We start from the raw sequence: 21,108 nt of genomic DNA on the forward strand, positions 1-21,108 counted from the left end.
AATGCCTTGAGTAGAAAGCAAACTGCTGGTAACACGGCCCGAGGGGCATTGGAAGGGAATCTTCATTCCTTAAAGACAACCGCATATGTTGGCCACCAATCCTGGCAGAAATGAACAGGGAACCTTGGGGTGGAGGGGATCTTCCCAGGCGGACCGGGGACCTAGAGAGAGAGGGGTCTGGCATTCCGGGAGCGTGGGGGGCGCCGGGGGGCGGGAGGGGCGCGGGCGGGCAGTGGGCGGGACCTGCGGGCCGGGGGCGGGGCCCAGGTGGTGTTGATACACAAAGCACCCGGAGGCCGGGCCCGCCCACTGACGCGTCCTCGGGGTGGCCGCTATAACCCGCCGCTCCCCGTGCCACTCCGGAGTCTCCATACGCCGCTGTCCCGGAGCGTCTTGCCCCGCACCACCCCCCGCCGCCCGACCACGCGTTCCCGCACACTCGCGCCTTTCCCCTGAGACGGCGGACGCCGCACGATTGGGGGGCAACTTGCCATTTCCCTTTTTTATTAAAATTATTTTTCCTGCTTATTTTTTTTTGGGGGGGGAGGGAGGATTTTTGTTTTGTTTACGATTTTTGTTTGAGAAAAACCCACCGAAGGAGTTTGCGTGACATTCCGGGATTCAGGAGCGGAGACCACCGAGGTAACAGCGCGGGGGGTGGTCTGCAAAGGGCGCGAGGCCCCGGCGGGAGTGGGGGAGGGGCCGCGGCGGGAAGGCAGCTGCGGGGGTCGTTTCCTCCCCCCGGAGAGGCGCTCACGGTTAGCGGGGCCGGCCTTATCCCCCGGCCTACCCCGGCCCACAAGGGGGCTGGGGGGGGGGAGGGTCGCCGCCCACCTTCGGACAGGGGAGGGGTGCGCGGCGCGGGGGCCTCGTGCCCGCCCGGAGCGGAACCGCATTCTCCCGTTAGGGGGAGGGGAGCCAGCCAGGCCCGCGTCTCCGCTGCGGCAAGTCTTGTGACTGGTTTGCATGAATAAAAATAATTAAACCCAGGGTGTCTGGAATTTGGGGGCGCGGAGGTGGGTTTGGGTTTCTAGTGTAGCAGAGGCCACGACTGGGGAAGACGGGCAGAGGACGTTTGACAATCGGCGATCGATATTGCATCAGTTGCCTTTCCGGGCATAGGAGGGGCCGGCGGCGCCAGCGCCCGCCAGCCACATGCCCGTGGACGGGAGTGCTCGAGGGCACGGGCGTGCGGTGTAAACAAACCCGCTGCGCTCCCGGGGACGGTCCTTCTCCCCTGCTCCACGGAGACTCCCGTCTGCCCTTTCCGCCCCCCGCTCGGTGGGCTAACGGCCGCAGAGGCATCCCCCCCTCTGGGGGCTCAGGGCATGAAAGGACGGGTCCCGCGGCACTGCTGTTTTAAATGCTGGAAACGGGGAGCTCTCTGTGCGCCTGGGCGGCATGCACACCTAGCCAACGCCTGGGTGGGCTGTGCGCCCGGCGTGCCTGGGCACGACCAGAGAGGCAGGGGAGTAAAGCCGCAGACCTCCCCGCACCCCGTCCTCCGACTCGGGATCCCCGAAAGGCTGAAATACTAAAAATGTGCTGTGGGGCTGCGGGGTCCGAAGGGCGCGGGACCTGGGCGGGCGCGGCGCCGCGGTGGGACCATCTTTGTTCTCCGCGGCTCGCCGTCTGTACTTTTCCGCCCCTCGGCGCGCCCCCGCCCCGCGCGCGCGAGGCTGGTACTTTTCCACTCGCCTGGCGGGGGCTGGACCCGCCGCGCTGCGCCGCCCGGCGGCGTCACGTGACCCGGGCTGGGCGGGCGCTGCGGGTCCTGACGCGCCGCCTCTCCCTTCGCCGGCAGGCAGGCAGGCAGGCAGGCGGGCGGGCGGACGCGCCGGGCGGTGCACCGCGAAGGACAAAAGGCGCCCAGTGTTGCTCGAAGCATCTGCTCCCTCCCGGCGCCCAGCATGAAGAAAGCCGAAGTGGGAAGATTCAGTATTTCCCCGGATGAGGACAGCAGCAGTTACAGTTCCAACAGCGACTTCAACTACTCCTACCCCACCAAGCAAGCTGCTCTGAAAAGGTGGGAGAAGTTCTGTCCTTTTTTTTTTTTTTTTTTTTAAATGCGGCTGGTGCTTCTGTTTCTTTAAGTTACTGTAGCGTTTGGAGAATGATCGCTGAAAGAGCTTCGGGTTGTCTTATTGCAATGACAGTATCTGGCGTGAAAGTCGACTCCTACTTAACACTTAAGCATTTAAAGAAAGGTGTGTGGCAACGAAAGGGCTGTTTTGTGTTAAAGCATTCTCTTGTCTATTTCGATCCAACTTAAGATTTTTCTTTCTTTCTTTTTTTTTTTTTTTTTTGCAGCCATTATGTAGATGTAGATCCTGAAAACCAGAACTTTTTACTTGAATCGAATTTGGGGAAAAAGAAGTATGAAACGGACTTTGTAAGTTAAAAATAATAAATAATTTTGTGTGTCTGTGGCTTTATGGAGTGAAAGAATAGTTTTACTTTTAGATTTCAAATCTATCTTGCCCAAAGCTGGTTTTCTCCATTTAATTATTGTTATATGTTTGGTTATCGTTTCCCCTCTATGTAGCATCCAGGTACTACTTCCTTTGGAATGTCAGTATTTAATCTGAGCAATGCGATTGTGGGCAGTGGAATCCTTGGGCTTTCTTATGCCATGGCTAATACTGGAATTGCTCTGTTTATGTAAGTATGTGTAAGTAGTGAGTCTGCCATGCAGGGCAGTTAATATGATGATACTACGCGTTTTGGCCCCAGAAACTATAACTTGAAAATCATTTGCTTAAAATTTAAAATACGAGAAATAAAAAAACATTTTTATTCTGGTATATAATTGCATGATATCAAGAAAGCCAATTAGGGAAAAATAGGACAACAATTAAAACTGAAAATTAAGTCTAAAGTCTTTAAGTCAATGGGAGTAGTTAAGACAAAGTATTAACAGGTGGATATTTTAAAGGAAGTATTAATAAATCCAGGGTAGTTAGAAATTTTCCTTGGCAAAAATCAGAAGCAAAAAAATATTAATAAGCATAGTACTTCCAAATCAGTTTGGTAAATTGGCATAGACTCCCCAAGGACCTGTGGCCCCTGCATGTTTAAGGAAAACAAAAAATTTAAAATATATATATATATAAGATGTAGTGGTATTTGCTAACCTGAAATATGTTTGTTTTAAGAAAAGTGAGTCATAAAGCTGTTTTTTAATATTCTAGATCTGATTGCCATATGCCATAGCAAGAAATTAATGTTTTAATAAGTACCTGCTTCTAAATGGTATTTTTTTTTCCTAGTTGACAAGTTAGAATTAATTACTCCTTGTGCTTTCCAGCATATATACCTAGAATAGAGTTTTGGAGCTATAGAAGATTTTAGAGCTGTGGTTCTTAACCATTGTGGGGTCACTGGCCCTTGGAGAATGTAGTAGAAAGTATGGACCTTAGTTCCAGGGAAAAAGGCACAAAACAAAAAAATACAGTAAAGTTCAGCATGCATTTTCAATGACGTTTATGTCATAGGTATTAAGTTTAAATACCTTTGGGCTTCTGGCTAAGTCAGTTTCTATGGAAGATGTGTGATTGATTTTGTTGTACAGATGAAGAAACATGGAATTGTCCCGTTGTGACAGATAGACATTTTGTTAGCTGACAGGTGTCTTGAAGTTATTTTCCCAGCAGAGTAAAATGTTCATGAAAAGAAAAGCAGATGTTTGCAAAGCTCTGCTGAAGTTAAGCAGTTTGAGCTTTGAAAGCCAGAATTAAGCTTCCTTCATTAACAGGAGGCTTTTGAGACCTCTTACTAAAGTGAAGGACCAGACATTTACATAGAAAGGCCCCTGGAGTTTCAAAGTTTTTAGTGGGAGAATTGAATGACATCATTATTAAATATTTGAAAGCTTTTCTAACTCTTACTATAAAAATTGGAAGCAGTTTTTAAGTGGGGTTCTAGTGCAGTATTTTACATGGCATCTCAGTTTCATAAGTAAAACCACAATTCTGATATATGAACCTTGTGCTTTGGAAATTATTTATATTTTAATAGGGTCTCTGTGTTTGATGATTATGGTTACATAGTATCAGGAATGCTTAAAGTGGTTTTTAATCCATCCGTATTTTACTCTGGAGCTCACCTTATCAAGTAGAATCAATCTTGAGGTTGAAAGAGAACCTCAAAGGTTCTGAAGTCCATGCATCTCTCATTGTCATTTCAGTGTAAAGAAAGGAGGACTGGATTTGTCAGCATACTTTGAAAACCGTTTTTTATTAAACCAACAGCTTTGACTACTTAGAGGTTAGGCTGGTGATGTCCTTCCCCACCTCAGATTAGACCCCATAAAACATTTGGCATTAGAAGAGCAGTTTGATGTCACCACCTATGTTTAACTAACAGACATCAGTTTCTTTGCCAGACCTTATATGGTACTGTATTCGGTTTGCTCTTAACAGAACCAAAAAAAAATTTGACTGTCTTCTTGTTTGCAGAGTTTAGAGTTTTCTCTTAAGAGTTTCCCTGATTTTGATTTGTTGTTCCTTCTACTAAAAAGAAATTTATATTTTTCTTGGTTTGCCCTGGGGGAGGAAAATAAAGCTGGAATGAGAGAGGACCTGTGCCCTAAAGGGAAACATTAGGAAACCTTAGTTCCAGTTCTTTTGTCTCCCACCCTATTCCAGGGAGGCTATAGCCCAGACAGTTGGGCTAATAAGTCTACGTATTCTAAATAGCACAGGCATTGTTTAACTCTGTGACAACGCTGGGCCTGTATTCCACACCATAGATTGTCACATTAGTTGCTTCTCTGATTTATGCTATCTCAGTTGGATCTCAAAAGTACCTTGTAGGCTAGGTTTCCTGGCAGGTATCATCACCATTTTACAGGTAAAATGAACTATTACAGTGCAGACAAGGAGCAAGTATGCAGCTAACTATTAATGGTGTCCGAATCAAATTATAAGTCTCATAACTCCACCACTTCAAAGCTTGGCTTTCCATAACTCCCTGCATGTTTGGTTCAATGGGTAAACTCCTGCCCTTACTAGTACTGTAGAACCTATTCTAATACCTGCGATATGATGTAAGTTTTTTTAGGGCTAGGTAAGAGAATATGTTGACACCCTAGCCAGTAGAGTGTCATTCTTGAGGACATGCTATCTAGCACAAAAATATTAGGACAAGTTCCATATTTAATGTTCAAATAACAACACTGAAGAATTGTCTTTAAATAGAGCTATGCTTGTTTATAACCTTGTACCTTTTCTTTCTCTCATCAGAATTCTCTTGACATTTGTGTCAATATTTTCCCTGTATTCTGTTCATCTCCTTTTGAAGACTGCCAATGAAGGAGGTACGGTAGCATTCTTGGTATTTCTGAAACAATTATGCCTGTATGATTTTGCTCCCCGTATAAAATACTTGCTTCATGCTACTGTGTTCTTCAAATTATAGGGTCTTTATCATATGAACAGTTGGGACACAAGGCATTTGGAATGGTTGGAAAGCTTGCAGCCTCTGGATCGATTACAATGCAAAATATTGGAGGTAAGAATTTTTTAAAAGGTGATTTGGGTAGACTTTTTGTGTAGCAGAGTGGTGACACGTTACTTTTGGTGTCACGTGCCACATTTTGCACTTGTAATGGTATAATTTCTTTTCCTCCAGCTATGTCAAGCTACCTCTTCATAGTGAAATATGAGTTACCTTTGGTGATCAAGGCATTAATGAACATTGAAGATACAACTGGGTAGGTGCTAAGTAAGGTTACTCATAAGAAACAATTCAAGTCTAAAATAGTTAGATACATTTTATCAAAGTTGGGTACAAAATTATTATCAGTACATTATTGTAAATGTTATTGTTGAAACTGAGAACTTTTGAGAATGAAAGGCCAAAGATGGTAGCTAGTCCTGTAACTCTGAATAACAAGTTCTAGCCTACATGTAGAAACAGGTTTTCTAAACTTTTCTCTTTATATTTACTCTTTAGAAATTATAGCTGAATAACACCCCAACCTATGTTAGGACTACAACTTTTAATTGTGTTAAAAACCGACTCCTATCTGCTTTTTGTAAATTAGAAATTCTTAAAACTTAATCTATTTAAAATTTGTAATACCAGAAATGTATGACCATGATGTACACATTTTATCCTTCTAGCAAAGTTACTCATCCCAGGCGACTAACACGTTTTTATCTAAAGTAAACATGAGGGAGATAATTTACTTCCCCGCTTATATGCAGCCCTTTAGCTCAAAATCCAGATGTGTTGTGGTTATCTCCATGCTTTAGAAATTTATTTTAGTAACCTGATCTATAGATACTAGTTTTCTGTTGGATCTTTGTTGCTGAAGTGAGTGGAGCAGAATTCACAGGGCAATTAGAATTTGAAATAGTGATTTAAAAGAGAGGGTATAGTTGATTAAGGAAAAATATTGCTAGAACTCTTAGGACTCCTGGGTAGCATTTTCTCTTAACTTCAGAAGGGATCTTTTGACTATTTTTACATTTAAGGTGGGTCAAGGTATTAAAATATACTCTTGACAATCTGGCATAAGTCCTGGTTTGGGGATTGGTTTTTGTCTGTTTTGCTTTGTTTTGTTTTTGCCTATGTATTTTGTCTATGTATGAGAAAATTTCCCTGTTGAAGTATTTCATATGTACATTTGCTAACAAATTTCTGAAAGTAGCTTATTTTAAAATTTCCTTGTTTCTAGCATTCAAAATTACAAGCCAAAGCCATGACAAAGTTTGGTGTCCAGTTTTTCTAAAAATGCTCAAAGATAAGATTACTGGCTTAACAGTGCCTCTTTGTGTTCCCTATATTAGTAGCAAGCATTTAAGAAGTGTTTTATGTTATGAATCAACTGGCAGCCTTCCCAGAGCAAACAGTGGGACAAAAGTTATACTGTTTCATACCCCATTCCTAACCTGAGTGAACATTCATCTAGCACCACCAGAGTTGGAGATTTACTCCTGTTCATAGGCTTTTTGAATAAGCGATACTTCCAAACCTATTTTTTTTTGTGTATGTTTTTATAGGACTTATATAAAATGAGTCCTGTGAGAAGACGTGTATATTATTCTGAGAATATTTGTGACTGGTTTTGACCTTGTTTTTCTTTTCTTTAATTCAGACAGTGGTATCTGAACGGTGACTATTTGGTTCTACTGGTGTCGTTGCTGCTCATTCTTCCTTTATCACTGCTGAAAAATTTAGGTGAGCAAACCCACCTCTAAAGAGGCTTGAAATGACCCTCTCACCAGCTAATTGGCTTTCTCTTAATAGACATTGAGAGCTATAAAGCTCTAAAAACATATCTTTAGGAGTTGCAGCATGCAAACCTCTTTAGGTCTTTCAAAATCCTAGCACGATCACCACCAAGGCACTAAAATATGGTGTTGACATTTTATGATATCTTATACTTTGTAAATAATAATAATACAAAATGAATGAAAGTTTTTATTTTGGTTATTAACAACTACTTTTAACTAATTCTATAGCTTAGTATGTAAGAATTAGAAACTTAATATTGTGGCCATATTGAAGTTTTCCAAGCAGAATTGAGTTATTTTATTTAGTAGAAGAAATATATTTGCCCTAAACCTATTTCATTAAATTAACATTTATCTTCCCCTGCTAGGATATTTGGGATATACCAGTGGCCTTTCCTTATTGTGTATGCTCTTCTTTCTGATTGTGGTAGGTATAACTTCTTTAAAGCTAGAAATTTTTTTTATATGCCCTGTCACATTATTCAGTTTAACAAATGAAAAATAATATATTTTCAGGTGATTTGCAAGAAATTTGAGATTGCTTGTCCTTTTGAAGATGCAGTAAACATAAATAGCACCTTCATAGAGCCAACAGCTTTAGTACCTCATATGGCATTTAACACGACTGATGATACTTGCAGACCGCATTATTTTTTCTTCAACTCACAGGTAACTAAATATAATCTTCATTTTCTGAAAGGAAGATTTTAGGGAAGAAAAGGTGGAAACTTTAAAATAACTCCCAAAGTAAAGGAAGAGGGGTAAGAGCTGCTCTTTAGAAAACATGATTAGTTTATTACTGAGGACTGAGAAGAAAGCATTCGTTTTGTGTCTTAATGTAGATTAAGAAATGAGCCCTAGCTTGTTTGGCTCAGTGGATAGAGCGTCAGCCTGCGGAGTAAAGGGTCCCGGAGTAAAGGGTCCCAGTTCGATTCCAACCAAGGGCACAGATCCGAGTGCAGGCTCAATCCCCAGTAGGGGGCATGCAAGAGACAGCCAATCATTGATTCTCTCTCATCATCAATGTTTCTATCTCTCTCTCCCTCTCCCTTCCTTTCTGAAATAAATAAAAATATATTTTTAAAAATGGAATAAGAAATGAAATATATTATGTTAATAATTGACACATTCAGAAATTAGGACACTGATCACACATAGTGAACAAATTAGAAGATTAGAATTTAATTATGTAAGGAAAACTCTTGTAGGTTTTGATTATAACATTAGTTGATATAAAATGTAAGTTGCACAACTGATAAGACATGAGTTTGTTACATTGGGATATTGAGTGCATTTTTATATCTTTTGCAGACCGTGTATGCTGTCCCAATTCTGACTTTTTCATTTGTTTGTCATCCTGCTATTCTTCCCATTTATGAAGAGCTGAAAGAGTGAGTGCCATACCTATTTTAATATAGGTTTATTGGAAAAAAATTATGTGATTACTGCTATAACTACTGCTAATAAATATTTTTTGTGTTTTTCTTTGAATTTACATAGCCGCAGCCGTAGAAGGATGATGAATGTATCCAAGATTTCATTTTTTGCTATGTTTCTCATGTACCTGTTTGCTGCCCTTTTTGGATACTTGACATTTTATGGTAAATAATGTCTGTTTCTTTAAAAAAAAGAATCACATTGTGAAATGAAATTGATATTTTAATATCTATAATTCTATTTAAAATTCAACCTGTTTTAGTATATTTCATTTGTGATAAGAAATTGAATTTAGAGCTTAGAATTTTCTATAGTATATTTAATCAGTAATTTTTAGAATCCAGGTTCAGAAGTATACCATTAGTCATTTGATGCCATTTTTTATATGATACACTTCTATCAACGTTCATCCTACCTTTTTCCTCCCATCACTTTCAAGTTATACAACACATGCAGACTGTAAGCCAAATCATGGGATTTAGCTATTTAGCTCCTGTTGTTTTTAATGGGGGTCATGTGGCTAAATCTCTACTTGGTATTTAGAAAAATTTTCCTTCAATGTTATTTTAATTGCATTAACCCTAATTCTAAATTAATCTTATTAGCCTCTTAGTTGGTAGTTATTTTGTGAGTAGCTAATAATAACTTTGTAAATTTTGCCACAAGTTAGATTTTCTACCTAATCTCCAGAGAAAACAGCACACTTCAAGTTTTGTTTTTGTCTTTTTGTCTTTCTCCACAGAAAAAGTTGAGTCAGAATTGCTTCACACATACTCTAAAGTCTTGGGAACTGATATCCTTCTTCTCATTGTCCGTTTGGCTGTGTTAATGGCTGTCACCCTGACAGTTCCAGTGGTAATTTTCCCAGTAAGTAATCACTTGCTCTCTTTTCAGTAGGAATGAGTTTAAATGTGAAGATTTGTGAGATTTTTTATCTTCTGGGAGAAGGGAAACCCCACTAGAGCAATATTGAATTGATGGTTGTTTTGAGGGGGCTTTTTAAAATACTTTGTAAGTTTTTAAAACATCCCAGGGCATGTTTTTCCTAATTGAAGGTGTTAAATGATCTTTCCGTGTTCATATGTTTAGAAAACAGCAGTAGAGGAAGGGGCACAATTTTATTTAAATAGCTGCTTGTTTTAAACACATATTCTATTTGGGTTTTTTATTAATTAAAGCTGAAACTTTAATTTGTTTATCTGTTTGTTTATTTGTGCAGATCCGGAGTTCCATAACTCAGTTGTTTTGTCCAACAAAAGATTTCACTTGGTGGCGTCATGGTCTCATTACAGTGTCCATCTTGGCATTTACCAATTTGCTTGTCATCTTTGTCCCAACTATTAGAGATATCTTTGGTTTCATTGGTAAGTTTTAGCAAGTATCAAGCTTGATTTAAGTATCAGGAATTTAAGGTTTAAACAATGGATGATAAGTGGTTTATTGAACTCTCAAGAAATGGTAAATGTTCTTTTACAGGTGCATCTGCAGCTGCTATGTTGATTTTTATTCTTCCGTCTGCCTTCTATATCAAGTTAGTTAAGAAAGAGTCTATGAAATCTGTGCAAAAGATTGGGGTGAGTAAGAGATTATGGCTATAGAAACTGATAATCTTCCAATAACAAATTCCTCAACTGATTTTAATTTTAGTCTCTTAGCTATCATTCGTTATAGTTTCACTTTTATGTTTCTAGTAAATGTTTCTATAACAGTGTGCTTCACAGTTGAAAGATTGGGGGCAAGGAGGTGAAAGACAGTTTGCCTTCTAATACATGCTTAATTTAATTGCAAGCAAGTTATTAGATATTAGAGAGATGGAGTATAAAGTGTAAAGATACTTAGCGTTCAGCACTTGTTGAACCAGTATTTTGGGGGCTGCCTGTTGTGTGACAGGCACTTAAATGGGCCTTGAGTATATGAAAGAGAAAAAGATGGGTTGTTTAGTCAAACAGGAAAAACCATCTTCAAAGCAAAGTTTGGGGTGGGACTGTTTGTAATAACTAATTTTTCAAAGGGTATGATATATTAAGTGTAAATGATTCTGGTGGGTCTGTTTAGGAAAAAAGACTGCTTTTCAATTTTTATTCTCTGCTACCATTCTAATCTGATTAAAGGACTGGAATTGTTTATAAGCCAACAACTGTCATCTTTTTACTCTAAGTATATAGTGGCAGTAATTGAAGGGTAGGATTAGAAGTAAACTTCTGTCCATTAGAAAGACCTGGCCTGGACTCGGGCTGCATTTTAGGATGACTTGGGTTTGTTTTCGTGACCTCAATTTTTGCTTTGAAAAGATCCAGCCCCGTGCTGCTTTACGAAGTAGTTTATACAGCAAAGAAAATGATTTACCTTTTCATTTGAGAGAAAGAAATTTAATAGTGACATTTTGGAAGGTTTCAGAGAGTTATTTTATATTATAGAAGACTCTTTGATTACTTCAGACCATTTAAATATCTTTAGCGAGAGGGAACTGTAGTTCTGTGAAATATTGCAGTAATTTTAGTAATGACGAGCCCATTTTTCGAAGTAGAAAGAGAAGTGTTGAACGGGACATCTTTTGTTGCTTGCTGATCAGTGTTCTCTGTGCTCATTGCAGGCTTTGTTCTTCCTGTTGAGTGGCTTCGTGGTGATGATCGGAAGCATGGTGTTGATCATCCTGGATTGGGTACACAATGCCCATTAACTGGCACTACTAAAACTTCAATAGTCCATTTGATGCCAGTGTTGAGACAACTCTCAACTAATATGAAATTTCACCTAATGTTTTCAGTGTCACTTCCTTTTGAAGTGCAGATTCCTCGCTGGTTCTTCTGAGTGCAGAATAAGTGAACTCTTTTTTTTTTTTTTTTGTTTTTTGTTTTTTTTGTTTTTTGTTTTTTTTTTTTAAAGGAACTATTCTGTATGATAGAAATGGACATTAACAACAAAACCACGAGTCTCGGGTTAATGGAAGTGACAATTTTATTCCATTCCAGAGAATGGACGAACTCTTAACTTTTATCAAGCCACATGTTTGGCTGTGTCATTGTTTAAACTTGGATATTTTATGGTTTTACTTGAATGTGCCTAATGGAACCATTTGATGTGAGAAACAATTCTTAATTTACAGCAAAGTATTGAAATAACCATTGAGAAAAACACTATTATTTTTTGTACCAAAAATATTTAAAGACCTCAGAAGCACTATTTTACTTTTAAAAAAATGCTTTTTTTGAACATTGTCCAAAAAACAGTTGTCAGTAAATTCCGTAAAAAAATTTTCATTGTTTAAAAACAAATGTATTATGAAATGAATTGCCTTTTTGTAGGCATAATAAGCCAAATATGTTTTTTATCCAAAATGATTTTTAGGAAAAATGATGTAGTGAAAAATTGTACTATGAGTTAGGAGCATAGTTTTCTTCCATGTCAGACTTCACCATTGGAGGAGGATGGATTGCCTGTTGTTACACCAAATCAGATGAACCCTGTTCATCATTTTTCTTCTCTGTTCCCAAATAATTTAGTTCATTCAGACAAATATTTATGGCTTCAGTCTATTAGAATGGAAGATAATGCAGATATTTCTGTGGGGAGTAAAATAACTAATTTTGAGGTACCAAATAGTGCAATTGGGTAAAACAGGGTTTATTCAGTTGCGTCTGTTTCCAGAGTTGGATTGACAGCTCTGTGTTTTTGGGCCAGCCCTTTGTTAACACTGCTTCCAGCGGTGGGAAATGGGCATTTGATGGCAATAAGGCCAAAACTATTCTAACCAGAGTACAACTTTTCAAAATGCTCATCTACTACTGGAAGTGTGAATTACTTGATACTGTATGGCTTAGTCATGTTCATGTTTCGTCTACAGTAGAGGTCTAATCTACAGTTTACACCGATATTTGGAATAATGTAAGTTCTCTTTGTATAGGCCACTGGGTTTCATGCAGTAAGCTTTCTAAATACTTACTTGCACTGGATTGTCATCTCATTCTTGTACAACACAGAATTATTTGTTTACATCCAACAAATGGTTAGCTAGGGGAAGCAGTGCAACCTGAGTGTAAGTAGTTGGTACAACTGCATGTTCACCCTTCCATATAAATTCCAGTTAGAACTGAAAAAAACTAGTTGGCTTTTAAGAGCACATTTATTGTATGTTACGGTGTATGGTGAATATATTATTAAATAATGTGGTACTTTGCTCATCAGGCATAATGTCTAAAATCTAATATACATAATTCCATTAGTGGTTGAGGGAAGCAAATAATGGAATCATCAATTGGTCATCTGGCTGTTAAGGTTTTCTCTTGAACTAAACATTTTTAGTTCTAGGCAAGGGCCAGAAATGGGGCAGACATGGTTTTTGTTACACATTCTTGTATTATATGTGACTAGCTTATAGATCAGATATGTCTGTACTTAAAGACCCTTGTGGAACTGGAAGACGTCTTGTAGTGCTACTTTGGTGAAACCAATGGTCCATTTGTGTTTGTTTCTACAAAAATAAGCAATTGGGGACCACCTAGAAAGGCAGTGAGAAGGCAGATTCTACAGCACTGCTTTCATTTAATTGGGCTTTGGTACTCCCTTCGAATCCAGAACCTCGCCTTTAGTTCAGACCAAGAATTGGTACTTCTGCTGGAGTTCCTGAAAGAATTGCTGATTTTGGATCTAAAGCCTATCGGAGAATACCAAGTAAAAGTTTACGTCCTGTCCTAGAGGAGGAAATATCCCATCAACCAGGAAAGAATGGAAAAAAAAGTCCTCACAGCTAATCAATGCGGGGAGGCTTATCCAATCTTCTTTGGCTGTTTGAGGTTCAAAATCAGTGGCTTAGGATAAATTCCATTGCATGATTTTCTTGGAGCTATCTTGTCTGTCCTGAGGTTCCTGAACAGTGAATTCCCATTAATAAGCAGTCTTCAGTATTAAAACCACTGTCTTGTCACCTCATTTTGCATTACTGTCTTCCGTGGATGTTTCAGTTATAACTGTAATGTTATTTATAGAACAGCAGTAATCCATTAAAGCTAACCTATTTTTCAATATTTATGATAATCTATGTACATACATTGTCTGTCCATATGTATTTGTAAATAGGTTGTATATAATTCCATGGGTCAGGTTTGGGTCTTGGGTTCAAATGTATATATTCCTGTAACTTTCTTAACTGCATTTTGATGAATTCACATTATGTATATCTAAGAATTGTCCCAAAATTACCTGTACAGAGATGTCAATATAAACAAATTGATAAATTGTGTAAACACTAAAAATTTTAAATATTGTTTAAATTGTATTTGCAATAAACAGACTGGTTAAGCATTATTTTTTTTTCATAAAAACTTGGTGCAAATTTAGATCTCTTAAAATTTAAAAAGATCTAAATTTTCAAAATGCAGTAGTTATCAAAATGTGATCTAGTGTAATGAAATCAAATGTGATCTAGCATAAGGAAAGACCTTTGAGAACCTACATGTGTTCATCTTCTGTATATAGTGTAAAAACCCCCTTGTACTGTTAGAAGCCAACAATTCCAGTATGACTTGTTGGCAAAGAGTGCTACACCGTTTCAATGAAACAATGTATGTTTTAACTGAACTAAAATAAATACATGCTTAATCCTGAGTAGCAGTGTTTTCTTTGGGGTAATGGGATCAGCAGTGGCTGATGTATTTTGTAAGGACAACACCTAGCATATAGATCCATATTGATTTGATTATAATGATGAAGAAAAAAAAAATGGTCAGGAATAAATTTCTGCTTTTAAGTTCCTGAAAGATTGTAAATTGACAGTAGAAATAATAATAATAAAAAAAAAAAAACAGTGAAAGTCATCTCAAGGACCCAGGTTTGAACCTGCTGTAAGTAGGCCAATAGTGCATCAGAGTCACCTGGGGAGCTTTAGATTAGCTTTCTAGAACAAGTGCCTTCAATAGGATTCCACAGGTCTGGAGGGCTGCCCACAACCCACCCCCACCCCCACCCCTTCACAGAAAGCTACCCAGGTGATATCTGATGCACAGTGTAAGGGGTGCTGAAACTCCTGGAAGAAGTCAGATTAGTTCTACTTTGGTGAATTAGCGCTGGAGAGGACTGAAAAAGACCAACTGGTGGGTAGATGTACCTTAGTGACACCTAGTGAAGAGGATTACTAAGATACACAGCGTAGTTTAAGACCTGTTTAGGGCTCCTAAAGTGAGCTATCCACAGTGGAAACAAAACGGGGGTTACCACAGAAGAGCAGGTGTGCTTGGGAGTGGTTCCAAAGGCAAGGGATTCTGCAAGAAACACCCCTGATTAACCTTGGTCAAGTGGGAAGAAACTTGTGGTTAGAAAGTGCAGCAGGATTTGAGCCACAAAGTTACTCATCTGAGAAACTTTGAACACCTACCATGTGCAACTAAGATGCCCGTGGGAAAGAGGGTAGGGTTGTGTATCAGACTTTTTTTTTCTTCTTCTTAATTTTCTTTTAAATATGTTTTTGATTTTTAGAGAGAGAAAGGGTGGGATAGAGAGAAACATCAATGAGAGAAGCATCATTGATTGGCTGCTTCCTGCACGCCCCCTCCTGGGGATCCAGCCCACAACCTGGCTGGGAATTGAACTGGTGACCTCTTGGTGAATGGTGCTAGCCCAACCAATTGAGCCACACTGGCTGGGCCAGACTTGGGTTTTAACAGAATCTGTACACTTCCAATTAAAGCATTTTTTAAAAATGATGCCAAAATGAACCAGAAGGCCAGTTTATTAATCTAAAATTAGAAGTACATTTAATGGATAGGTCCACTGAGAAGATCAAAATACAGTTCTATAGCCAGGGCACCAGCTATACCCAAGAAATTTCAGTAAGCCTGAGGAATGATCTAGAAAGATTTCTAACTAAACCAGAGCTGTTTGTCTAGACTGGAAATACTCTTACCTGGAAAATAGGCTTACTTAAATTTCTGGTAACAAAATAAAGAAAATCCATTTAAATTAGCTAATGCAAAAATGGCGGCAGATGGAGAGAACTTCTTAGGAGATTGGGGTACTTCTGAGAAAAGTTAAACAGGCTTCCAAAAGATCAAACACTAGATTTGTTCTAGAAACTTCACTATAGAACTATACAGTTCGATTCTGAGCAATTTCCTCAGCCAACTTCTCAAGATAAATATTGGCTAGTAATGAGTGTTGATTTATTAATTAATTATTTTTTAATTCTTACCTGAGATTACGTTCTCCATTGATTTCTAGAAAGAAAGTGAAAGGGAAGGAGGAGGGGGAGAGAGAAACATTGACTTGAGAGAGATATATCGATTGGTTGCCTCCCACTTGTGCCCAGGGAACCCACAACCAAGGTACGTGCCCTTGACCAGGAATCAAACCCAAGACCCTTCAGTCCATGGGCTGACGCTCTAACCACTGAACAACTGGCCAGGGCAGGTGCTGGTCTTCTATATAGCCAGGTGGACATGGCTGTAGGACCCTCCCCAGTGGTTGAGAGAAGAGTTCTCAGAGGAGGATTGAAATAGTCATGGGCTGCAAATTTGGTCATCAGCCTTGGCCAGTGTAGCTCAGTGGTTAGAGCACCAGCCTGCACACTGAAGAGTCATGGGTTTGATTCCCAGTCAAGGGCACGTACTTGGGTGTCGGGTTTGATTCCCAGCCCCAGGTGGGGCATGTGGGAGGTAACCAATGGATGTGTCTCTCTCCTCCGCCTCCCTCCCTCTCTTTTACTCTTTCTAAAAATCAATGGAAATGTCATCAGGTGAGGATTAACAACAATAAAAAATTGGGTCCCCAGCTATTGCAGTTTTAGCACTGGAAATGCATCCTGGGAAACCCTTGAGTCCAACCGATCTCGGGTAGTTGGTCACCTCAGTTATGAAGGCACACACACACAACGCCTAATAAAATAGCCTAGAGATACCAATACATTCATTACTTTTGGATTTCCTTTTTTCTAGACATCCAGGTAGAACACCAGTCTTCTTTTATGACTTTGCCCCAACTCAATGGATTACAGCTTCCTCAAATCACTATTTTTTCTGTTCCCCCTCGCCCCCACCAGAGTTGTAAGCTTTGCAAGAGCAGGCATCTGTCTTTTCACTAATTTATCCCCAACAGTCATAACAGTGTCTAGCAAATAGTACATAAATCCTCAGTTTCATTTGTTGAGTGAATAAATACGCCCTGCATTTCCTATAACGTAGCTGAGAGGAGGCTCCACATTTTAAACAAGAATTTACTAAACGCTTACAAAAGAAATACAACAAATACCATGATATTAGCACTGACTTAAAAGATAGTGTATTTCTCTTCAACCAGAGGCCTGCTACCTACAAGAGAGAGGCTTTCTTGCCCAGCTTCTGATCTGCCTCCAGGAGGCAGAAGCCATCTTTAGCCTCTGCCGCATGTACGTGATTTTGTAGTTGTGAAATCCTTTTTCCAATCCTAGCCCCAGATTTGGTGTCCTCCACATATAGGGAGGAAAAACACTGACCCAGCAAGTCCGGTGGCTTACTACTTCTGTCTTCAAGGGAACCATGGGTGAAGCTTGGCAAACTCCTGGGAATGTGGCCTTCAGAATGCTTTTCATGTTGGTGATGGATGGTTTTGTTATACACATCTGAAGCAACGGACCGTGCTGGACTGGCTTTGGAGCTTGCTTTACACAAACGCCAAGATTAATGATGTGTACCTGGTTTCATTGCCGGGGTCCTTTGTTTCGGTTGCCAAGGCTGGCTGCAAAGCAGAATGCGTCTACGTGACCGACCCCACTACAAGCTTTGGACCTTAAACCTCATTTGGCCTTCCCTGGGCAGACATTCCACATCGGTCCCTGTAGTCCACTGCTAGAAAAAGAGCATACCTTTGTGGGAGCCTCTAGAAGCCTTGCTGGACCTCTCTGGACTCCACGGTTGCATGTCTTTTTCCTTTGTGCTCCGTCTCTTTTGCTGTAATAAATTGTAGCAGCACCTATTACCTGCTATTGAGTCTTGAGAGCCATGCTGGTGAATCACCAAGTGAAACATGTAATGTTTCTGTTTTACTTTACATCATCAGTTTGCAAACCTTACAAAAGAAATACAACAAATACCATGCTTTCACCAGGAAGAATCAATCCATGACTAAAGTCCTTAAAGCATTACTGTATTGAGCAAATTTTACTTAATATTGTCTTGGGTGTGGATGTTGGGAGGGTTAAAGAGCAAAGCTAATTTTTTATACTGCACATCCCACTACGTTCAACTTCATAAACTCTCGTTTGGCTGTGCTGTGAACTAAAGAGTCCCACTGTCCCCACTTCCATACCATACACAGCCTATCCCCTATCTTCATGATTTAGTTCAACTCTGTCCTCAAATCTGCCTATCCTTCTTAGGTAAAAAATGTAGTCAAGTCATCAGGACTCACTTTCTTGAGATGGCATTTTATTGGCCATTTATTTTCACTTCATTGTTGCTTTTGAGGATCTCACTTCTACTCCCACTCTTCCAAAAGGACTTAACCTTAGTATTCTTTCTTACTACTTACAGTGCTTCCCCTGAAAAGAGTTCTGGAAAGTTCAGCCTTTTCATTTGATTATGTTAAAAATATGTGCTGTAGAGCTCAGTCTATAAAGGAGATAGAAACAAAGCTGTGCGGTTAAGATAGTCAGGGGTGAGGTCTAGAGCTGAAGAGCTAATCCTCACAACCTCTTTCCACCTGCCTCATCTCCCCACAATGGCCCACCAGATGCTGCCTTAAACTAGGGCCCCATGCATCATGGTTTGAAAACGATGGCTCTAAATTCTTTCAGGAGATTAAGACCCCAAGTTAACCACGATCCTGCCAACCTGAAGCTCAGCTACTGACTCACCATTTTCTGGAAACCTTTCACCTCTTTCTCCCTCTATTGACAGAACAGTGCTCTTAGCCCCCTGTCTCTGACCCAATCACCTTTAGGCCAGTACAACCAAAAAACCTCAAGATTGACACTCAGTTCACATAGAAGTAAAGTCTCCTTGCCTGTGAATGTATTGGTAAGGAGATAATCAAGTCCTTCCGGGTATCTCTAAGGTAGAGTGGGTAAATACACACTCATATTGAAAAATTCATTTCCTGTCCCCTCATCAACAATGAAGTCATTGCTGAGAATTGCCTTAGGTTTCGCTGAAAGAATGTTTATAAATAGGTAGGGGGATAAACCTTAAAAAAAGAATGACATTTGGTTAGATCTGGTTCTGGAGGTCTTTACTTGGATTATTATTATTTTTAATATATATATTTTTTTTATTTCAGAGAGGAAGGGAGAGGGAGGGAGAGAGAAAAACATCCATGATGAGAGAGAATCATTGATCGGCAGCCTCCTATACGCCCCCTACTGGGGATCGAGGCTGAAACCCGGGCATGTGCCCTGAACAGGAATCAGACCGTGACTTCCTGGTTCATAGGTAAATGCTACACCGCTGAGCCACGCTGGCCAGGCTGGAGGTCTTTACTTTTAAAAGAACAAGTGATTGTAAATCAATCCTCTGAATCATGTTTCCCAGGGAATTTGGGGAATTATTCCAAGGTCCTAAATGTATAACTTTAAACTTCCCAAGTTACATACATTCTTACTGAAAATCTGGCAAAATCACACATCAGTATCGTTTTTTAAAGTGAGGTATCTGGTCAGTAGGCAATAAAAGAGACCAAATAATATTAAGATGCCTGTTTCAAGGATGCAATTCCAGCAGCCAACTGTTCATTTTTCTGGAGGGGAAAAGCGCCCTGTAAGTTTTGGTAAATGATGGATTTTCTTCATTATCTCCAATCTACTGTAGCCTATCTTGGAACCATGTTGTGTTCCAAGCCAAAAATAAGCTATATTTCTTTTTTTATTTCCTTTTGTTTTCTTTGTGTTTCCTCTTGAAAGAGACTGACAGTCTCAAGAGACCTGGAACTCGTGGTTCACAACCCTTCCGCTCCAGATAGAGGGACTGTATTTTTAAGCCAATTCCTGAGTAGAAAGAACCAAAGAAGGAAATATGTGGAGTATAAAAATCTCTTTTCAAAATGCATGAGAGCCTCATAAATTTGAAAACATTTTTCTCTCATAAATTGTTCCAAAAAGAAACATTTAGTACTTACCACCTGTATTGGAGGCAATTAAGCAAACCAGAGAACATTCCTTCTTTCTTGTGGGGGAGAGACTGGTGAATTGCATTTTAAACAAGCACTCTTTCTTCTTAGAACACACACACACACACACACACACACACACACACACACACCCCTGAGACTTGCCAATAAGCCAGGACAAGTGGAATAGGGAAACTGAGATAGTTAATTGGCCAAGCAGTTTACAGCCATCTAGTAAACAGCAAAAATCCTATCTTCTGTAACAAGGACATTTAAGAGTAAATGGTTTACACTTCTCTCCAACCAGAGGGTAAATAGCTTAAATCACCCTAATCAGGGAGATAGATAGCAGACATCCAATTAGTACCATTTGTGCCAACCACACCCAAGGACGGATGAAATTAAGGGAATAAATCTCATTTTGGTGCACCAGCATAAGGCTGATGAATATTCTATTAAGATCTTCCCCTAAGACCTCCCCTAAACTCAGCCTTTAAAACCCTCAAGACAAAGGACCTAGATTCGCTCTCCCTCCTGGGAGCATGCCCACGCCTTTCTTCCCTCTCAGAGGAGCATCTCCTGAACTCTAAGGGTCCCCACGAGACTTGCAATTAGGGGAGCAACGGGCAGTGGCAGCTCCTCCTGGCCTGCCCCCCTGAACCTGTTCCAAGGCCTCCTTTTCTCTGACTTTCCAGTGAGCTCTCCTGTTGCTTCTAATTAGGCCTTTCCTTTCATTTCACTGTCCCCAGCTTTAATAAAGGTACTCTCAAAATCACCTGGACTGGTATTGTGAAAACTTTCCTGCACAAAGTCAAGAACACACACACACACACACACACACACCCACACACACACCAGCTCTGGGTCCAGTCCCTTTCCAGTAACACAAGCAAACAATATTACACTTAAAGTCTATCACAGACTTTACTACAATATTTGCTGAAGAGGAATTAATAATCAACAGTTACCAGTAATTGCTCCACACCAGTTGTTACTATGCCACACTGTTTATGGAAAGCTCTCCTGGTTGGAGGGGAAAAAGCATGACCTTGTAGTTGTGCAGAGTCAGGTTCAGGTTCTGGTTTGCCGTTACAGTCACGTGCCACTTAACCTGGGATACGTTCTGAGAAATGCATTGTTAGGCAGTTTCATCTTTGTGTGAACATCAGAGAGTGCACTTATACAAACCTAGATGGTATCGCCCACTACACACCTAAGCTATATGGTATAGCTTATTGCTCTGCAGGGGAAGACAAATAATTTTCCCTCTACCTTTCTGGACTCTTGGCCAAGACATCCCTGTAATAAAAGACAGATTAAGCCCTAACCGGTTTGGCTCTGTGGATAGAGCGTCGGCCTGCGG

General features: G+C 40.2%; 1 protein-coding gene across 4 annotated transcripts; it reads left to right on the plus strand.

The window, feature by feature from the left end:
- The first annotated feature begins 373 nt into the window (after nt 1-373).
- On the plus strand, nt 374-11,533 carry SLC38A2 (solute carrier family 38 member 2). Of its 4 annotated transcripts, none has more exons than XM_028144236.2 (16): nt 374-642; nt 1,805-2,026; nt 2,311-2,392; nt 2,546-2,661; nt 5,244-5,317; nt 5,419-5,511; nt 5,632-5,713; nt 7,103-7,185; nt 7,610-7,668; nt 7,758-7,910; nt 8,553-8,632; nt 8,742-8,842; nt 9,421-9,545; nt 9,898-10,042; nt 10,155-10,252; nt 11,272-11,533. In XM_028144236.2, the coding sequence occupies exons 2-16, from the start codon at nt 1,911-1,913 to the stop codon at nt 11,356-11,358; spliced, it is 1,494 nt and encodes a 497-aa protein (XP_028000037.1). In that variant the 5' UTR covers nt 374-642; nt 1,805-1,910; the 3' UTR covers nt 11,359-11,533. The 4 variants fall into 4 exon arrangements, with proteins under 4 accessions (XP_028000037.1, XP_028000035.1, XP_028000036.1 ...); XM_028144234.2 differs by having other exon boundaries at nt 1,809-2,026; XM_028144235.2 differs by having other exon boundaries at nt 1,813-2,026.
- Nucleotides 11,534-21,108: the final 9,575 nt, after the last annotated feature.

The sequence above is a fragment of the Eptesicus fuscus genome, chromosome 7, assembly GCF_027574615.1.
Source record: "Eptesicus fuscus isolate TK198812 chromosome 7, DD_ASM_mEF_20220401, whole genome shotgun sequence".
NCBI lineage: Eukaryota > Metazoa > Chordata > Mammalia > Chiroptera > Vespertilionidae > Eptesicus > Eptesicus fuscus.

What these genes read in the sequence shown, in the direction of transcription:
- SLC38A2 (XM_028144236.2), top strand. Translation starts at nt 1,911, where the DNA reads ATGAAGAAAGCCGAAGTGGGAAGATTCAGTATTTCCCCGGATGAGGAC. An exon ending in ATTTTTTCTTCAACTCACAG is followed by an intron (nt 7,911 to 8,552) that starts GTAACTAAATAT and finishes TATCTTTTGCAG; the next exon opens with ACCGTGTATGCTGTCCCAAT. An exon ending in TGGATACTTGACATTTTATG is followed by an intron (nt 8,843 to 9,420) that starts GTAAATAATGTC and finishes CTTTCTCCACAG; the next exon opens with AAAAAGTTGAGTCAGAATTG.